Raw genomic sequence first — 16,249 nt, 5'->3', positions numbered from 1 at the left:
TTTCAATCGTGGGACATAGCCAAGGGTCCAGGGTTGTAGGTGAAATTTTATTATTACCTCTTCTTTTCTTCCGTAGTTGCTCTCATTCTGACTCTTCAGTGCTATTGCAATTGGAAACTAACATGAGCTCCCAAGAATTGACCCACCCAGCCATCAAAGATGGTTGGTTCGCCGAAATCTCCGACACCATGTGGCCTGGCCAGGCCATGTCCTTAAGAGTGGACAAGGTTTTGCACGTCGAGAAGTCCAAGTACCAAGACGTCCTCGTATTTAAGTCCACCGACTACGGTAACGTATTGGTTTTGGACAACTGTATTCAAGTGACCGAGCGTGATGAGTTCTCCTACCAGGAGATGATCACCCACTTGGCCCTTAACTCTCACCCTAACCCAAAGAAGGCTTTGGTCATCGGTGGTGGTGACGGTGGTGTTTTGAGAGAAATCTTGAAGCACGAGTCCATTGAGGAAGCTTGGTTATGTGACATCGACGAGACCGTCATTGAGGTCTCCAAGAAGTACTTGCCAGAAATGTCCAAGTCCTACAACGACCCAAGAACCAAGGTTCACATCGGTGACGGTTTCAAGTTCTTGGCTGAATACAAGAACCAGTTCGATGTCATCATCACTGACTCTTCTGACCCTGAAGGTCCAGCTGAGTCTTTGTTCCAAAAGCCATACTTCGAATTGTTGAAGGAGGCTTTGACTGAGAAGGGTGTCATCACCACCCAGGCTGAGAACATCTTCTTGCACATGCCTATCATCTCCAAGTTGAAGGAGGACTGTAAGCAAGTTTTCCCAGTTGCTGAGTACGGTTACACCATGATTCCAACTTACCCATCCGGATCTATTGGTTTCATGGTATGCTCCAAGGACCCTAAGGCTGACGTCACCAAGCCAGTCAGATTTGATTGGTCCGAGGAATACGTGGCTAAGAACTTGAGATACTACAACAAGAGGATCCACGAGGCCGCTTTCGTCTTGCCAACTTGGGCTGACCAAATTTTAAACAAAAAGGACTGACATCACTATACAAAGTAATTAATAAGATAGCGATTCCGACGATATGAATTGGCCAACGTGCCTTCATTCGTGCCATCTTTTGTATATTATCTTTTGTATGATGTTATGACCGAGTTTTATTTGTAAGTATAGTCAGGAATGAAGAATGGCTAATATTTAGAGTAAACGATGAATATATTCCTTTTGTTTAATTAGTATGACGTAGAAGTGACCAACCTCCTTCAATCTAAGTTATTGACAACCTCCTAGTTGACATTATGACCTTCGTGAAGTAGGGTAACCTAATGAAGACTTAGAAAGTATTCTGAAGTGAGATCTAACCATATACCCTATATTTTGCGGCAATTAATCGAAGTCGTAGATGTGAAATTGGTCCAATGAAATCAACAGTTTAGAACAACTATAACGCTATGCATGTAGAATTGAACCTTATTGCTTTCTTTTTCACTGTTTTAACATGTCAAACCAGACATCGACTGAGGAAGCTATATCTGCTTGTTCATTAATGTAGCACTTACATTGTAAAGTGTGCCCCACAAACTTGATAGGTTAACCATAAAGGAGCACATACTACACTAGTTGGAAGTGGTCGCTACTATAGACCACACCACACGGTATACAGAAAATACTACTGGGAGGGTATACATGGAATTAACAAAGATAGGAAGGAGGCACAAGACCATTAGAGAACGGGTCATGCTGAAACCGTGGTATATTTCAGTTTTGACCAGAACGGATATTCGTATTTTAAAGGTACGAATCAACGGGCCATACAGAGAAGGGGGAGAGTTTCACAATCCTCAGATAAGTGGAGCCGTGGACTCAAACGTAAATTCCATTAATTGGCTATCCTAAGCCTATTTTTGATAACAGAAAACAGGTTGTAACGGCTATAACCAAGTAAAATTAAGAACCGATATTGCTAATGCAAGAGTGACTACAAAATGACCGTTCCGATGCTGGTGCATACTAGTTTTCAGTACCAGTCAGACACTATTTCAATTTATTTCCTAATGGGACAATGTGTCAAAGTGCGTATACTTTTCTGCAAGGCTGAGTAGAAGTATAGCGACAGAATATGGGGTAAGGACAAGGAGCAAAAAGATGTAAGAATAGTGTGGTTATTGTGTCACCAGTGGAAAATTGGTATGGTGGAAACATAGATTTCATCCTAATTTCGAAACCTCTCGTTCACCTCGTCCGTAGCCATTCTCACCAATGAAACAACGTAATTAAATTACAATCTTCCATGATCTCAAGGCACTAACTCTTCCGCACCGGCCCTTAAATTTATCAAAAAAGGTCCACATGATGTCTGCCTCACCGCGCCCCAGGAATTGATCTTCCTGCCGTCAGTTTCTGAGTTATGATGCTTCCGAGAATGGCCATTGTGCAGATTAAACTTTAGGTGACAGCCCCAGCACCTCCGTACTGTATGGCAGTCCACAAAAAAATATATGAACACAGAACCGGGACCAAGACCTTGGTAAGACGAGCTAGCAATTAGCTATTTTCTTGTGTGTCATACCAGAGGCCCTGGCCCATGTGTTGTGGCGGTCATTCTTAAAGATTACGAATGAAAAGATAGCAGACCCTACGGACAGGTTTCCAACCGTCTAAAAGAAAAAAAAGTCGTTTCGTGATGGCTGTGCTCCCCACCGCGCGACGTAATAACGTAATTATCGGTTATAGCCGCACTGGGCACTAAAGCCTAATAGCCGATAACTACCACATATTGATTCCAGGGCGTGACGTGACCACCAACAAGGACGATCTAAGGTCCTCTTTTAGATATTCAATTCGTGCAAATGACCCATCCACATGCCATCCACATGCCATCCACATGCCCACATATGCTAGAAAGGGAGTATGTCTTTCATTCTCGGTTATTTTGGCGTATCTTCCCAGGCAAGAATTAACAGAATTGACTAAATTAACTAATGAACAATGATACTAATCATCCACTGCACATCCGAGTCTCGGTCCATATTCCCAAATCGGCCATTGTTTCGTTGTTGCAGTACGACTCTTGCTTTCTATTCCTATGTTAACCAATTCGTGCATCACGCCCAGCTTCTCAGTCTTACGGTTAACCTGCCTACGGTGCTTAGCTACGTTATCAGCAAACTTCACTGTGCTCTACCTGCTCTTTCAGCAACGCTCAACCTACCCACTCCGAGACTCTCTCCCACTCCCTCTACTGTTCTATTACATACCACTAACACCAGCCTTGGCATAGCATAGTACAACGCAGGTTTACGTAACAAATCTTTCCCGTCTGGCCAAATACTCTCAAGTTCACATACTTCCATAACCTCACTGTAACATTCTCACTCTCATACTCTTCGAGCTGTCACTTCGCATTCTCATTGTCTGTCTATCTGCTGCATGGCTGTGTGTCTGCTTTTCCATAACCAAACAATTAAACCTTATTGCTGCAGCCCTCTTTTTCTCCCTGTAATTATCATGCGTTTTTATTCCTACGACAGACAGACAGACAGAGATCTAAAAATGCATAAATAGCAGCCGTTTTTCCCCTTTCTTATTTCTTTCATTGTTTGGTCTTCTTTCTGTCGTCTTATTGTTCATCAGATCAATTCGGTTTTTTCTAATTCCATTGATCGTAAACTAGTCAACTCTAGTTCAAAGTAACTAATTAAGGAAACTAACTGCTTGCCCCGCCAAAACCCCTAAAAGCCCCTTAATTCGCTATGTCTAACATCTCCACTGAGTCCTTCGAGCCTGACTCGTACAAGCATAATATCAACACCCAGCCCACAATTAGGCCTGAGATGGTTGTCAAGGACTTTGCAAGAACCTACGATATCCCAAAGCCTAACGGGTACCAAAATTTCATCAGTAGTGCTGGAAGACTTTTTGGTAGTTGTGGTATTTTCTGTTTCCTCTGTTCAAACCCTTACAAGGAAGTCGAACAGGGTGAAGTTGGTTTGGTCCAGACTTTCGGTGCTTTATCCAGAACAGTCGAGCCAGGTTTATCATACGTTAACACTTGGTCTGAGAAATTGACCAGAGTTAGTATTAAGATCAATATCAGAGAGATTCCTGCTCAAAAGTGTTTCACCAGAGATAATGTCAGTGTGATCATCACTTCTGTGGTTTATTATAACATCATTGACCCGCAAAAGGCTATCTACTCGATTGCTAACATTCATGATGCTATCATTGAGAGGACACAAACTACTCTTAGAGACGTCATCGGTGGTAGAACCTTACAAGATGTTGTTGAAAAGAGAGAAGAAATCGCCGAGTCCATTGAGCATGTCATCGCCAAGACTGCTTTCGACTGGGGTGTAAATATCGAGTCCATTTTGATTAAGGACTTGACCTTACCAGACAAGGTTCAATCTTCGCTTTCTATGGCTGCTGAAGCCAAGAGAATTGGTGAAGGTAAAATTATCAATGCTAAGGCTGAGGTTGAGAGTGCTAAGTTAATGAGAAAGGCTGCCGACATCTTGGCTTCTAAACCAGCTATGCAAATTAGATACTTGGATGCTTTGCAAAACATGGCTAAGTCTCCAGGAACCAGAGTCATCTTCATGCCTTCAGCACAGGAAGTTGAGAGAATGGCTACCTCCAATGTCGGTGACATACCCTTGGGCCCTTCAGGAAAGGACAAACCTTTTGACTTAGACGAAGACAATGAATGGGCTGGCCATGATGTTGGTATCAGCAACCAGAAGCACATCAGGGACACTGTTGCTTTACAGGAAGCTTTGAAATAAAGCACTTGAGCATCTCAACCTTGAGGTTCCACTGTGACAACTGCTTGTCGCAGTCGTTTGTAATTTGAAGCGGCTGTTTCGCTTGATTGCAATCTGATATACTAATCTATTCCTAATTGCTAATTATAATAACTACTTTTATGTTTTGTACTACCGTGATGTTGTGATTGTTGCCAATTTAGTATACGTTAAAGGCGCTCAGGTATGCTATTAACATTGAGATGCTTATTTATTGGACTTTGCAGTTGCAAGTCCCTTTGTTTCCATACTGACTTCGGTCTGTGAATTTGCTTTCATAGTTTTCCGGAGCGGAAATCGTCTCTGACCCATATATTAATGATCTTACGAATGTACTTTATCAGCTTAATCTTTAAACCAACCATGTAAATCTTCTGTGTAGTTTCTTCTGTAATTTGGGAGCATCTGATTGAAGTTATGATTCTTACCATTCCCTTCGACTCTTTCGTTCAAAATAGCGCTGTCTGTATTGCTCTATCTCCGATTGGGTTACCTTGCTTCGTACAAACTCTGTCAACTTCAGAATGAGGCGGTTTTTGCCAAAAGGCTTTGAGTTCGCTGTTTCGTCTGTTAAGCTCTTTACTGTTAGCTTTTCTTGACGAATGGCCAACGGTCTCTCCTTTGGTAGTTTTTCACTGTTGACTTGTGTCTCAATGTTGTCTTTGGTATCCTTGTCTTGTTGATCTTGGACAATATTCTTATTATCGTTTTCATTACCTTGCTTATCTGTTGAATCGAGGATTCTAGAGTAGAATGATGCTGACAGATTTGAAGTATCATTCTCTTTGTCATCACGAACGTTCTCATCCTTTTTCATCAGTAGAATTGAATCTTTTTGTTTCTTGTATTCATCGCTTTCAAATACAAGCCCTTCTCTGGAAGAAGCCTTTCTGTCTATCAGCTCTTGTTTCGAAATCAACTGTTCTTGTTTCCTTCTCTCTTTGGTTAAGAGTAACTGAGATAAGTACTTCAGATATTTCTTAGCTTCTGAGGCCGTGTGCTTAGATGGCTTGGAAGAGGGACCTTCGACCAACTTTTCAATTTCACTTGTGGAAAGAGTATTTGGATCATCCTGAGATAACTGTTGGTTTACTTTCTTGGTCTTCTCCTTTATTCTTTTGGCAAAAAGTGTCTCTTCGCTTTCTTCTTCTGAGGAAGAAGAAGATGAAGTATTCTGCTGAGTATTATGTTGAAAAGCACTTTTCGTGTTCAATGTCTTCTTCTTCAACGGGACACCTTTCAACTGAGGTTGCTTGCGCTTGAGATTGAAGTTCATAGCGGGTGTTGTAACGATTGTGACGATTAAAGGTTCGGCAAAACTGCCAGTTGCGTTCAAGAAGTTGAAAGTATTAAATATTTCTTATGTTAGTCTACTTTAAAGAGACGTTAGTTCATCTGTGAAATACTGTGGTATATGACTTTATGTATCAGTTCTTTTTAAATTTCATTTCTCATTTCTCATTTTCAACTATCAATTCTGTTTATTGGGGATACTCCATTTTTTTATCATAGAAAGTTGTAATCCAGAGAGTAGTGGATGGTGGAGCTGGGAAACGCCGATATGATATGGAATGATAGTTATTGTGGTGAATTGTAATTGGTGTCTATATTAATGTGTTTGTAGAGCTTCAGTTTTAGTGTGATGTGAGTATGTTTAGGTGGATATCATGAACAAATATCACTTTACAAGAGCAAAGAGCATGAGAAATGGCATATTGGCTTGGAGAAGTCTACAGTCAAATCATCAAGATCTAATCCACTAATTAGGGCTATAGAAGTTACAACTTAAAGTAAACTATATTTCAAGATCTCACATCATCAATTTGCAGCCATTTAACCAAAATTCAAACAACCGGCAATTTGCAAGGATATGGTTCTCTCTTCCTATTTGATAAAGTCTCTGGCTCACACTATTATTCTAGCAAGTGAAGTCTATTGGGCATCCCCTTTATTCTACTAGCTAATGTTGAGAAATAATGGCCGCGAGAGATCATTATGGCAATTACAGTCTCCTTATTTCTGGAGCATTATTTCTGGAGCATATCACGCTTGCCATAATTACAAGTCAAAGGAAGCTCTCTCTCTCTCTCTCTTTCAGTAGCTGGCTCTATTAATCATAATAGCACTTATAAAATTCCAGCCCAGATTAGCTCCAGACTACTAGTTTCCTCTGTCTTTCTTCATTCGATATCTCTTCCACTTTTACTACCACAGCCACTTCGATTCCACTCCCACTATCACTTCACTTCACTTCACTTCGCCATTGCTTACCCACTTCATGCACCCTTGACAGTTGACACACTTGACACACGTCATCATAACTCCGCTCGCATAGTTAATATTACCCCGTATTTAACGCACAGACAAAGTGTAATTCTGATGTGCATGCGTCTTAGGAATACTGACACCACTGGAGTGTTAGTGAGAGTGTTAGTGAGAGTTAGTGAGAGTTAGTGAGAGTTAGTGAGAGTGTTAGTCAAGTGAGAGACACAGATAGTTAGAGAGGGTTAGCGAGACAGTAAGTGAGAGGTGTTACTGAAAGGTGGGAGCTAATGAGAGTTAGCGAAATGAGATTAGAGACAGTTAGCGAGAGTTAGCGACAGAAAGCCCTTAGAGTTAGCTTTTAGCGAGAACTGATAATTACTATGACGTATACGACTTTGCAGCTGCAAGAACCCTGCTGATGCTTCAGAAGGGTCCCTACAACGGTTATTTTAAAGTAATTGTTTTGTTTGATGTCGTAAACCGATGCTCTAATGAGGTAATAATACCGTTCAGTATATCTGTAGTGTTATATTACTACACATCAGTCTCATAAATGGCACCTATTACACCATAAATAACCCTCATAAGTTGCCTGATGGGTCATTTATATCCTCTTGCTTCGCACATTCACCTCATATTAATACCTACTCCTATGTTACATCGTGTTATAGACCTTCGTTACTATGTGGCAGAAACTGCCCATACTGTTGCATTGGCTGTATGATTAATGTGCTGTTGTCCCATTGCTTTAGTATATTGTAATCTGGCTGTCTCGCTGTCACGGTGTCGTGCTGTCTCTCTTTCTCGCTGTCTCTCTTTCTCGCTGTCACGGTGTCTCGCTTTCTCGCTGTCTTGCTGTTTCTCTCGCTGGAAGTTTCCTTCATAAACGGACTTTCGTAACTTAGGCCCTCTTTATACTCTCAGTAACTTCTACGAGTGGTAAGCGAAATACCACCACCACCATTGTAATAGCACTGTAGCATGAGGCTGCTGTAGAACCACCCTGATGTAGAACAGTGTGTGAACTAGTTCATCAACCACTCACCTACATTGCAAACCCTCTCTCAGCCTCCATTTCGCCCCACAGCCCTGTCTTTATCACTATCACCCGTTGACTACCGTGTCTCATTTACTGTCGCGTTCTTTTACAAACTTCCATTACCTACTACACCATAGTAACGACTACGTACTAACTTCTCTATGCTATCTCTATCTGCAATCTACCAATTGCTAACTTCTAATTGCAACCATTTCTATTTCCTCAAGTTCAAACAAAACACACAAAGAAACACTAAATTACGACAAATACTCAATTTTCATCACGTATGTCCCCATGTCCACTATATAACTTTTAAACGCTTCTCTATACTATATCTTCTACATAATCATAAAAACCACAATTCCACCACTCCACCACTCCACTTCTCCAATTCTCCAATTCTCCATTCTCTTTTCTACAACTCCATTCTCTTTCCGCTCTCCACTCTCCACTCTCTTTCCACTCTCTACCCTCATTACCCCTTTCCAACACTCTCGGATCTCTACATGTAACACCACTTCTCCCAACTCTACCACCTCTGCCACCTCTGCCACCTCTCTACACCTTCACTCTCCTCACCTTCACTCCTACCCTCCCACCTCTCCTCCCCTTCTTTCCCACCCTCCACCTCTGTCGCATTTGTCTGTCGCGTTTTCCGCGACACTCAAATGATTCACTTCACTTCCTCAAAAGACTACTCTGTCTAATAATCACCACACAGTCTTCTTCTTTCTGGTCTGTTCAAGCCTTCCATTACCTCCGTCCGTGTCTCCATCCACATCTCCATCCATGAGTCTGCCTGGGTTTGACTGGATGAAACTCCCGCCACCAGGGTCTGCTTCCACTGCCTCAGACTCTCCCTCTTCTGGTACGTCGTCTCCAGCTCCGCCGGTGTCGTTCGGAACAGCCAGAACAGCGTCTGTCAGTACAACTCCGGTCCAGTCCCTGTTGGCAGTCCCAGCAACTGCTCCAAACCTCCATCCACTGGATAACAACGTCCACAACTACATTTTTCGCAACAATTCCGCCGATGACATCATGAGAAGAGGTGCTGCTGGCTCGTCTCTCGAACACTCGTCCAACCACAGGTCGGTGCTACAACAGTACAACAATGTGAAAAACGAGTCAAGCACTCATATAACACATTCGGAGAATAACAGCTTCGATAGCTTCATTCCAAACAGCAGATCTACCACGAATTCGTTTAGTAATAACGACAGCGAATCCGACTTGGCCATACCCTTGTCGTTAACCGCACAGGAACTCACTCTCCAAGAGTCCAAGACTTACATGCGTTGGTACAGCGATATATTGGCAAGAACCAACTCCAGAACAATCACCCTTAACGACGTGTTCAGCTTCTTGAACAATTTCAAGATTCCAACCGTGTGCAAAGAGAAAATCCAGAGAATCTTCCAGAAAATCGTCCAGTCCATCAACATCGGCGAGTTCTTTGCTCTCTTGAGAATGATATCACATACTCTCAGCGGACAAGAGCCTCTGAGAAAGCTTCTCCGCATTAAAGCTCCAATTCCAACCCCTCCCTCGATCTTATCTAAAAAGAGACAGAATGATGATGATAATGAAAGTGATGCAGCAAACGACGTAGACGAAGATAGCGACCAGAGCGCAGCAAGAAACGGAGCCACCCCAGAAAATAAGCCCTTGGATATCGACAGCTTTACTCAGTTCATGCTTACTGGCGAACGTCCAGATGATATCCCCAAAAAGAAGAGATCTAAAAAGTTAAAGTCCGTGAAATTCTCAGATCAGATCGTTACCGACATCCACGACGACTCATTTATGGGATCGCCAATTGCATCACCACTGCCACAATTGGACTATCTGTTACCAATGGATCAACTTCTTGAAAGGATGAAGCAGGGTGGTAATATTACTCTTCAACAACAACTGCAATCACAACAGCAACAACAGCAGCAAATTGACGAGGAAGAACAAGAAGTACTAAAGGATATGGAGTCACAGATTAACCATTTCAGAAACCTTCATTCTGTGGATACTGCCTCTATTGGAGGAGTTCCTTCTAGCATTCATTTCCACGATGGTAATAGCAGCGAGCACTTGCTAAGGCCAAACATGACTGGACCGGCCCAAATGGCTATGTTCAATCCCCTGCCTGAGCCCGAGCTCTTAAAACCTAATATGACTGGACCAGCACAGATGGCAAAGTTTTACAACAGCAGATTGGAAGACAACGTGTCCCCATCAAACGGTCCAGCAAGTAGTACCCAACTCTTTGGTCCAAGTGATGGCAACAATAATATACCCTCCGATACATCACAAGGCCTGGATCTTCCCAGAATATCACTTCAGTCTTTCACTAGTCAAATGACAGGCAATACACTTTCCAATACCCTTCAAAACGCCCGTGTCACTAATGATGGCTCACCACGATCTGCCTCAGGATCCTTCTCCAATTCCAGACCTTTACCTCCACCACCAGTTCCAACATCAAGAAGAAATAGATCCGCATCTTCTCCAATGCCCTCAGTGGCGTCTCCATTGCCTGCCCAAAGTGCTTTACCACAGACATCTCCTTTATCGCATCAATTCACAGTCTCGCAATATGAGGGATCCAATGGACCAACGAATTCTGGTCCTAATTTGCTGGCTCCAGTTATGCCGCCTCCAGTACCACCAAGATCGCCTTTGGGTGGTTTCAGTGCTAACAATAACATGAACAGTAGTCCGATCGGCTCCATAGCTGCCACTTTGAATGGTCAAAGATTGCCTCCTCCACCTCCACCTTCTCGAAGAAGAAATACATCCACTTCCAGTCCTCAACCACCTCCATTACCCCCAAAAGTCAGTATTGGACAAAACGGTAATCTGGGAGACATTTACAATAGCAACAATAGCAGCCTTGAAAACACCATCCGCACGAACACAGCTAACGGTTATAATGACAACAACGGCAATAATTTATCTCAGACTCCAGCATTCTACGGTAATGAAACATCTAATGGCAGCACCGCCAATATCTTGGACGATCTCAAAGCACTCCAAGCGGAAGTGGACAAGATTAGAGATATGACGGGAGGTTTTTAAAACGAATGCAGGTTATACGAGATGAGGAGGACATTAATTAGAGTTAATTTCTTGGTTCAATTCTCTTACATAATTGGTATTTGATTCATATTATTATAGCATAATCCAATTTTCGGTTAAAGATGTAGTGAAAGTATCTATAGTCTCTGTCATATGTATTGTATCGTTTGGATATCAACAATTCTACTGGAGTACCAATTATTTAACATACTCTAATAATCTGGTCTTGAGCTCTCTTGCAAAGACATCCATTGCCTTCTCATTGCTTTCTGGAATAACTAACTCTTCTAATTCATCACGGAAACCAATCACAACATTTATTCCTCCTACTGGTGTGCTTACTGATGAAAACACCAAATGGGGTGATACACCATTGTCTTGGCTGAAAATGAGATCCTCCACCTCTAGGTCTTTGGACTTTATCACCTTGTTGCCGATATTGGATATCTCCATTGTAGCACGAGATTCAGCTTCGCCTATTTGTGATAAGATTTCCCATAAGTTGATAATCTGAAGAAGCCCCGCCATGGAGAAACCATTTCTTGTCTGTAAACTACGGGATATGCTGTTTGAGATGTATTTTATAGGTTCTGCGAGGCCATCAATACTATTGGCAGAAGGCATTGGCTTTTGAATCACTGTGCAAACAGATGCTGCCAGGTTGTACTTCATTTGTTCTTGTAAATCGGGATAAAAACGTCTTCCATTGACAATGACGCTTAGATTTGTTGAATATTGCTTGTTTGAGATGCACTGAAATACCACATCCTGAAGGGTTTGCAAGGCCACGGCACTGAAGTAAGGTGTGAATGTTACCTTTTTTGATCTTAACGAAGAAAGAAGTGCCTTGGTTTCTGAAGCACTCACATTGATCATTCTATAATGGGCCCTGGCATGAAATTTGGCTCCACCATTACTGAAAATAGGATTCTGCTCAAAATCATACGAATACACGTACTTGTTGACGAGATTTATCACAAACTTTGGGACCAAGTGTTTCTGCAAAATAGTCAGAGCCTTGAACCAAAGCGATGGGTTGTACAAATCTGGAACCAAATCCACAGTGGACTTCGGGAAAGCAGGCAAGCTGCTTTTATCCTTGGAGAAGTCAAAGAGAGTTTCCAATGGCACGTCCTTCTGGTCAGACTGTTGCACTTCAACAATTTCATTTACCAAGTCCTCGTGGAAGGATGTACCAGCATTAGCGTCACCAATGATGTGGTTAGTTATGAAAGTTAAGTACTGAGATTCTGCACTTTCCAAAATAATTAATCGCCATAATGTGACTTCCTTGTCCAAGTCAAACACTAGCTCGTTGAACTTCTTCAATACGCTTTCATCCATTGGTCCAGAGAGTTTCTGGTAAGTGACCAATTCGTCGAAAGCAATCTTTTGAACAGGTTTTCTAATGAAATTATGGCCCTGTTCCTTAGCATCATCCAATTTTCCTTCCTTACGGAAGTAGTTCATTACCAATGCTGGGTTTTTCAATAGTACATTGCGTAGAGCATGCGAAAGCACACATTGATCAACTTGCTTACTGTACCTAGCCGTAATATTGAAATTGGTATACACCTCCTTTATGGATCTAACGATCTCATACCTTTCTACGAACGTGGGCTCACGCTCATAACGATCCCCAGAAGTCATTTCTTCTTCCAGATCTGCTTTTTAGCTATTAGAATAGTCTTGGCGACCGCGCTGCACCAGAGACTAAATTAAACTATAATTAAGACGTCAATTGTGTCCCAAATTTTGCAGCTCAAAAAAACTGAAAATGTATTCCTTTTGTATTCTTTGTAATCTTTCAAGTCGTATCGTTAATACCTACTCCAGATAACTTTCCCTTTATATCAGTTATAACTTCTATAGCATACAATACTTCACAAAGAACAACGATGTTCAATTGTTAAAAATCTCATCGGCTTCTAATTTTTCATCTCAATGCTTCCAAATCTGGCGATTGCAAAAAATGACGTATTATTAAGTCACATGGCTAAAGGTTAATGGACTATGTTTGTTGTTTTTTTTAACTATGGTTAGGATAGAATTGAAGTATTGTTGTAAGATAGAAGAGGCTTTATTTCTAACCGGTTAGTATAAATATCGAAGACTCTAAACACAGTCACTTGCTCAATTTGGTATCTGTATGGGAATAGGTATTAGCTTAATTGGTGGAGTGATACGAACTGCGACTTTCGCAAGTACTACCCAATCTGCTTTGATGGGAATGCCTTGATTAATGTAGAAATTGATTAAACTAGCAAAGGGTTAAATTCAGATGGACTATTCGTTTTAGGATTGATCTTTCGTAATCTTGACATACAGACTTCTTAAGGAAAATTCACTTTGTTATTCTTTCTACAATTCACCAACAGTATATTGTACAGTGAAGAACTAGGCAATCCGGATTCATATGTGAATCAGAGCGATGTCTTAAACTCTCCACATTTCGACCTACAAATGAAAGAAGGATACATTACCTGGCCAAACAAGAAGCATCATATCATATTCACTCTATTCGTATTATCCTAAAATTGGGTATCTAAGTTGATCTTTTCCTTACAAGATTTTTATCTGAATCATATAATTATAGCATTATCCAAGCTTCCACTGAAGGATGTAGTAACCTACCTATTATCTCTGGAATATATACTTCTACTGAGTGGACACCGTATAAGTGATGCCTAACTTAGTTACTCACTGGGCATACTCTATTAATCTGGTCTTGAGCTCTCTTGCAAACACATCCATTGCCTTCTCATTGCTGTCTGAAAGAATTAACTTTTCTAACTCGTCATTGAAACCAACAACAACATTAATGCCTCCTGCTGGTGTACTCACCGCAGAGAATATCACATGGGTCGAAAGACCATTGTCTTGACTAAAAATGAGATCTACCACCTCAAGGTCTCCAGACTTGATCAGCTTATTGCCGATATTCGACAATTCCATAGTACCAAGGTCTGTCTTTCCAACTTTCGACAATAAGAAATCCCAAAAATTTATAATTTTGAGAAGCCCTACCAACTTGAATCCATCTCTAGACTCGACAGAACGGATGATACTGTCAGACATGTACTTGATAGGTTCTAAGAGCCCATCGATGGATTTGGAAGACGGTATTGGTTTTTGGACTACTTCGCAAACAGATACAACAGTGTTATACTTCAATTGGTCGTGCAATTTTGGGTAATAACGTCTTCCATTGACAATAATACTTAGATTGGTAGAGTACTTCTGCTTTGAAATACAGGAAAATACCACTTCTTGAAGAGTTTGCAAAGCTACAGCACAGAAGTAAGGTGTAAATGTTACCTTCTTTGCTCTTAAGGAAGGAAGTAGTACTTTAGTCACAGATGCATCCACATTAACGATCCTGTAATTTGCTTTGGCATGAAGTTTGGCTTCCCCATTACTGAACATAGGATACTTTTGAAGGTCATGTAAATACACGTATTTGCTAACAAGATTTGTAACAAACTTAGGTAATAAAAGCTTTTCCACAACTGTCAGAACAGTGAACCAAAGCAGTGGAGAGTACAACTCTGGAATCAAGTCTGCAGTAGCTTTGGGAAAATCAGGCAAGCTGCTTTTATCATTCAGGTAGTCAAAGAGAATCTCTAACTGCACATCTTTCTTATCAGACAGTTGCACTTGGACGATCTCGTTTACCAAGTCTTCGTGGAAGAAACAAGCAGTGTTAGCATCACCAATAATATGGTTACATATGAATGTAAAGTACTGTGGTCCTTCGCTGTCTGAAACTATTAAATTCCACAATGGAGCTTCTTTGTCAAAGCCAAAGACGATTTCATTGAACTCGCTCAATACCGTTTGATCAAATGAACCCTCGAGTTTTTTATAAGTGACCAACTGGTCAAAGCTAACCTTTTGGATTGGTTTTTTTATGAAATTCTTCCCCTGTTCTTTAACATCGTCGTGGCATCCTTCCTTGCGGAAGAAATTCATAACTAAACCGGGGTTTTTCAATAACACATTGCGCAAGGCTTGTGAAAGCACGGCCTTTTCTACGTGTTTACTGTACTTGGCAGTTACATTGAAATTCGAGTAAACCTCTGTCAAGGTTCTAGCAATCTCGTACCTCTCATAAAACGTCGGTTCACGTTCATATTTAGCCTTTAAAGACATGCTTCAGTACCGTTTGTTTAGTCACCTACCAGAGTTCTTGGCGTTTAATAGCTTCGCCTCACACTAAAATAAGACGTCTGTCAATTTTGCAGCACTATTAGGAAAAAGCTTATTCGGCCACCGTATTCCAAATTCGAAATATCAATTTTCACAACCACGCTCGATTATACTTATATGTATGAGTACTTATATCCTCTCAATCGATGTCAAGAAGAACAATGTCGAAACATGAAATCTCTCCTATTTTTCGCATCTCCTTTATTTTGGTTCCAAATGCGATTGCAAAAAATGAGGCACAGTATAACTATAGGAGATAATTGAAATATGGGAGAGTATGCTGGGAAATTGCATGGAGAAGCTCGGTGATAAAGTTGTGTGAATTGTGATTATCGATGGTCAAGTTCGGAATTTATCCGAGAACTGCAATATGCTAGAGGGATAGCGCCTTTTTATCTTAATAGTGGAGACATTGCCACGATGTAGTCGTAGGCTGAGTAAGATATCGAGTTAAATTGAGAGGCTTAATAGCAATAGAAGGGAAGTTTTAAGCCCGAAATCTCGACACATATGCATATATCCTCCCCCCTTGGATTCTGAGTGAACTGGTAGTATGCTTAAATGAAGGAGATACTTCCAACAATAAGACACAGCTATTCGCTTCATACACTTTCAACTCGTATCATAATCATGCTTTACCGATGAAGGCTGAGAGCAAGATATCATTGTGACCTTTTAACTCCGAGTCCTGTAAGCCCTTCTAAATCCTATTCACTATTCTCTGTATGGTTACTCCTCTCATGATGGAAGGTGTGTACCAGCACTTTACCGTATCTACATGAAGCTAATGAATATAGGGATCAACTAGGTTTCTCAATTCGATGTATATTGGAAACTGATGGGAAATTCAGCAAAGTTGGGTCAGATCTATAACAATTCCCTTGACA

The 16,249-nt window shown here is 41.2% G+C and overlaps 6 protein-coding genes across 6 annotated transcripts; 3 read left to right on the top strand and 3 right to left on the bottom strand. All coding sequences in view use genetic code 12, as the record gives it.

Annotated features, from left to right (window-relative positions):
• Positions 1-122: 122 nt before the first annotated feature.
• SPE3 (spermidine synthase) lies at positions 123-1,019 on the top strand (the record flags this gene model as incomplete). Its single annotated transcript, XM_064921776.1, has 1 exon — positions 123-1,019. One exon carries the CDS (start codon positions 123-125, stop codon positions 1,017-1,019), a length of 897 nt encoding a protein of 298 aa, XP_064772468.1.
• A 2,484-nt stretch (positions 1,020-3,503) lies between these two features.
• On the top strand, positions 3,504-4,983 carry RJT20DRAFT_58279 (uncharacterized protein). Its single transcript, XM_064920820.1, has one exon. The coding sequence runs from the start codon at positions 3,731-3,733 to the stop codon at positions 4,760-4,762; it is 1,032 nt and encodes a 343-aa protein (XP_064772467.1). The 5' UTR covers positions 3,504-3,730; the 3' UTR covers positions 4,763-4,983.
• Positions 4,854-6,234, bottom strand: RJT20DRAFT_58291 (uncharacterized protein). The gene has a single exon (XM_064920821.1). The coding sequence runs from the start codon at positions 6,054-6,056 to the stop codon at positions 5,205-5,207; it is 852 nt and encodes a 283-aa protein (XP_064772466.1). The 5' UTR covers positions 6,057-6,234; the 3' UTR covers positions 4,854-5,204.
• Positions 6,235-8,765: 2,531 nt separating this feature from the next.
• On the top strand, positions 8,766-11,263 carry RJT20DRAFT_130496 (uncharacterized protein). Its single transcript, XM_064917754.1, has one exon. It carries the CDS (start codon positions 8,874-8,876, stop codon positions 11,151-11,153), a length of 2,280 nt encoding a protein of 759 aa, XP_064772465.1. The 5' UTR covers positions 8,766-8,873; the 3' UTR covers positions 11,154-11,263.
• On the bottom strand, positions 11,264-13,044 carry RJT20DRAFT_130495 (putative alcohol acetyltransferase). The gene has a single exon (XM_064917753.1). The coding sequence runs from the start codon at positions 12,801-12,803 to the stop codon at positions 11,352-11,354; it is 1,452 nt and encodes a 483-aa protein (XP_064772464.1). The 5' UTR covers positions 12,804-13,044; the 3' UTR covers positions 11,264-11,351.
• Positions 13,045-13,683: 639 nt separating this feature from the next.
• Positions 13,684-15,522, bottom strand: RJT20DRAFT_130494 (putative alcohol acetyltransferase). The gene has a single exon (XM_064917752.1). It carries the CDS (start codon positions 15,303-15,305, stop codon positions 13,854-13,856), a length of 1,452 nt encoding a protein of 483 aa, XP_064772463.1. The 5' UTR covers positions 15,306-15,522; the 3' UTR covers positions 13,684-13,853.
• Positions 15,523-16,249: the final 727 nt, after the last annotated feature.

The sequence above is a fragment of the Scheffersomyces xylosifermentans genome (genome assembly GCF_036884685.1).
Source record: "Scheffersomyces xylosifermentans strain CBS 12540 chromosome Unknown RJT20scaffold_7, whole genome shotgun sequence".
Lineage (NCBI taxonomy): Eukaryota > Fungi > Ascomycota > Pichiomycetes > Serinales > Debaryomycetaceae > Scheffersomyces > Scheffersomyces xylosifermentans.
This window is presented reverse-complemented; position numbering and strand designations above follow the sequence as displayed.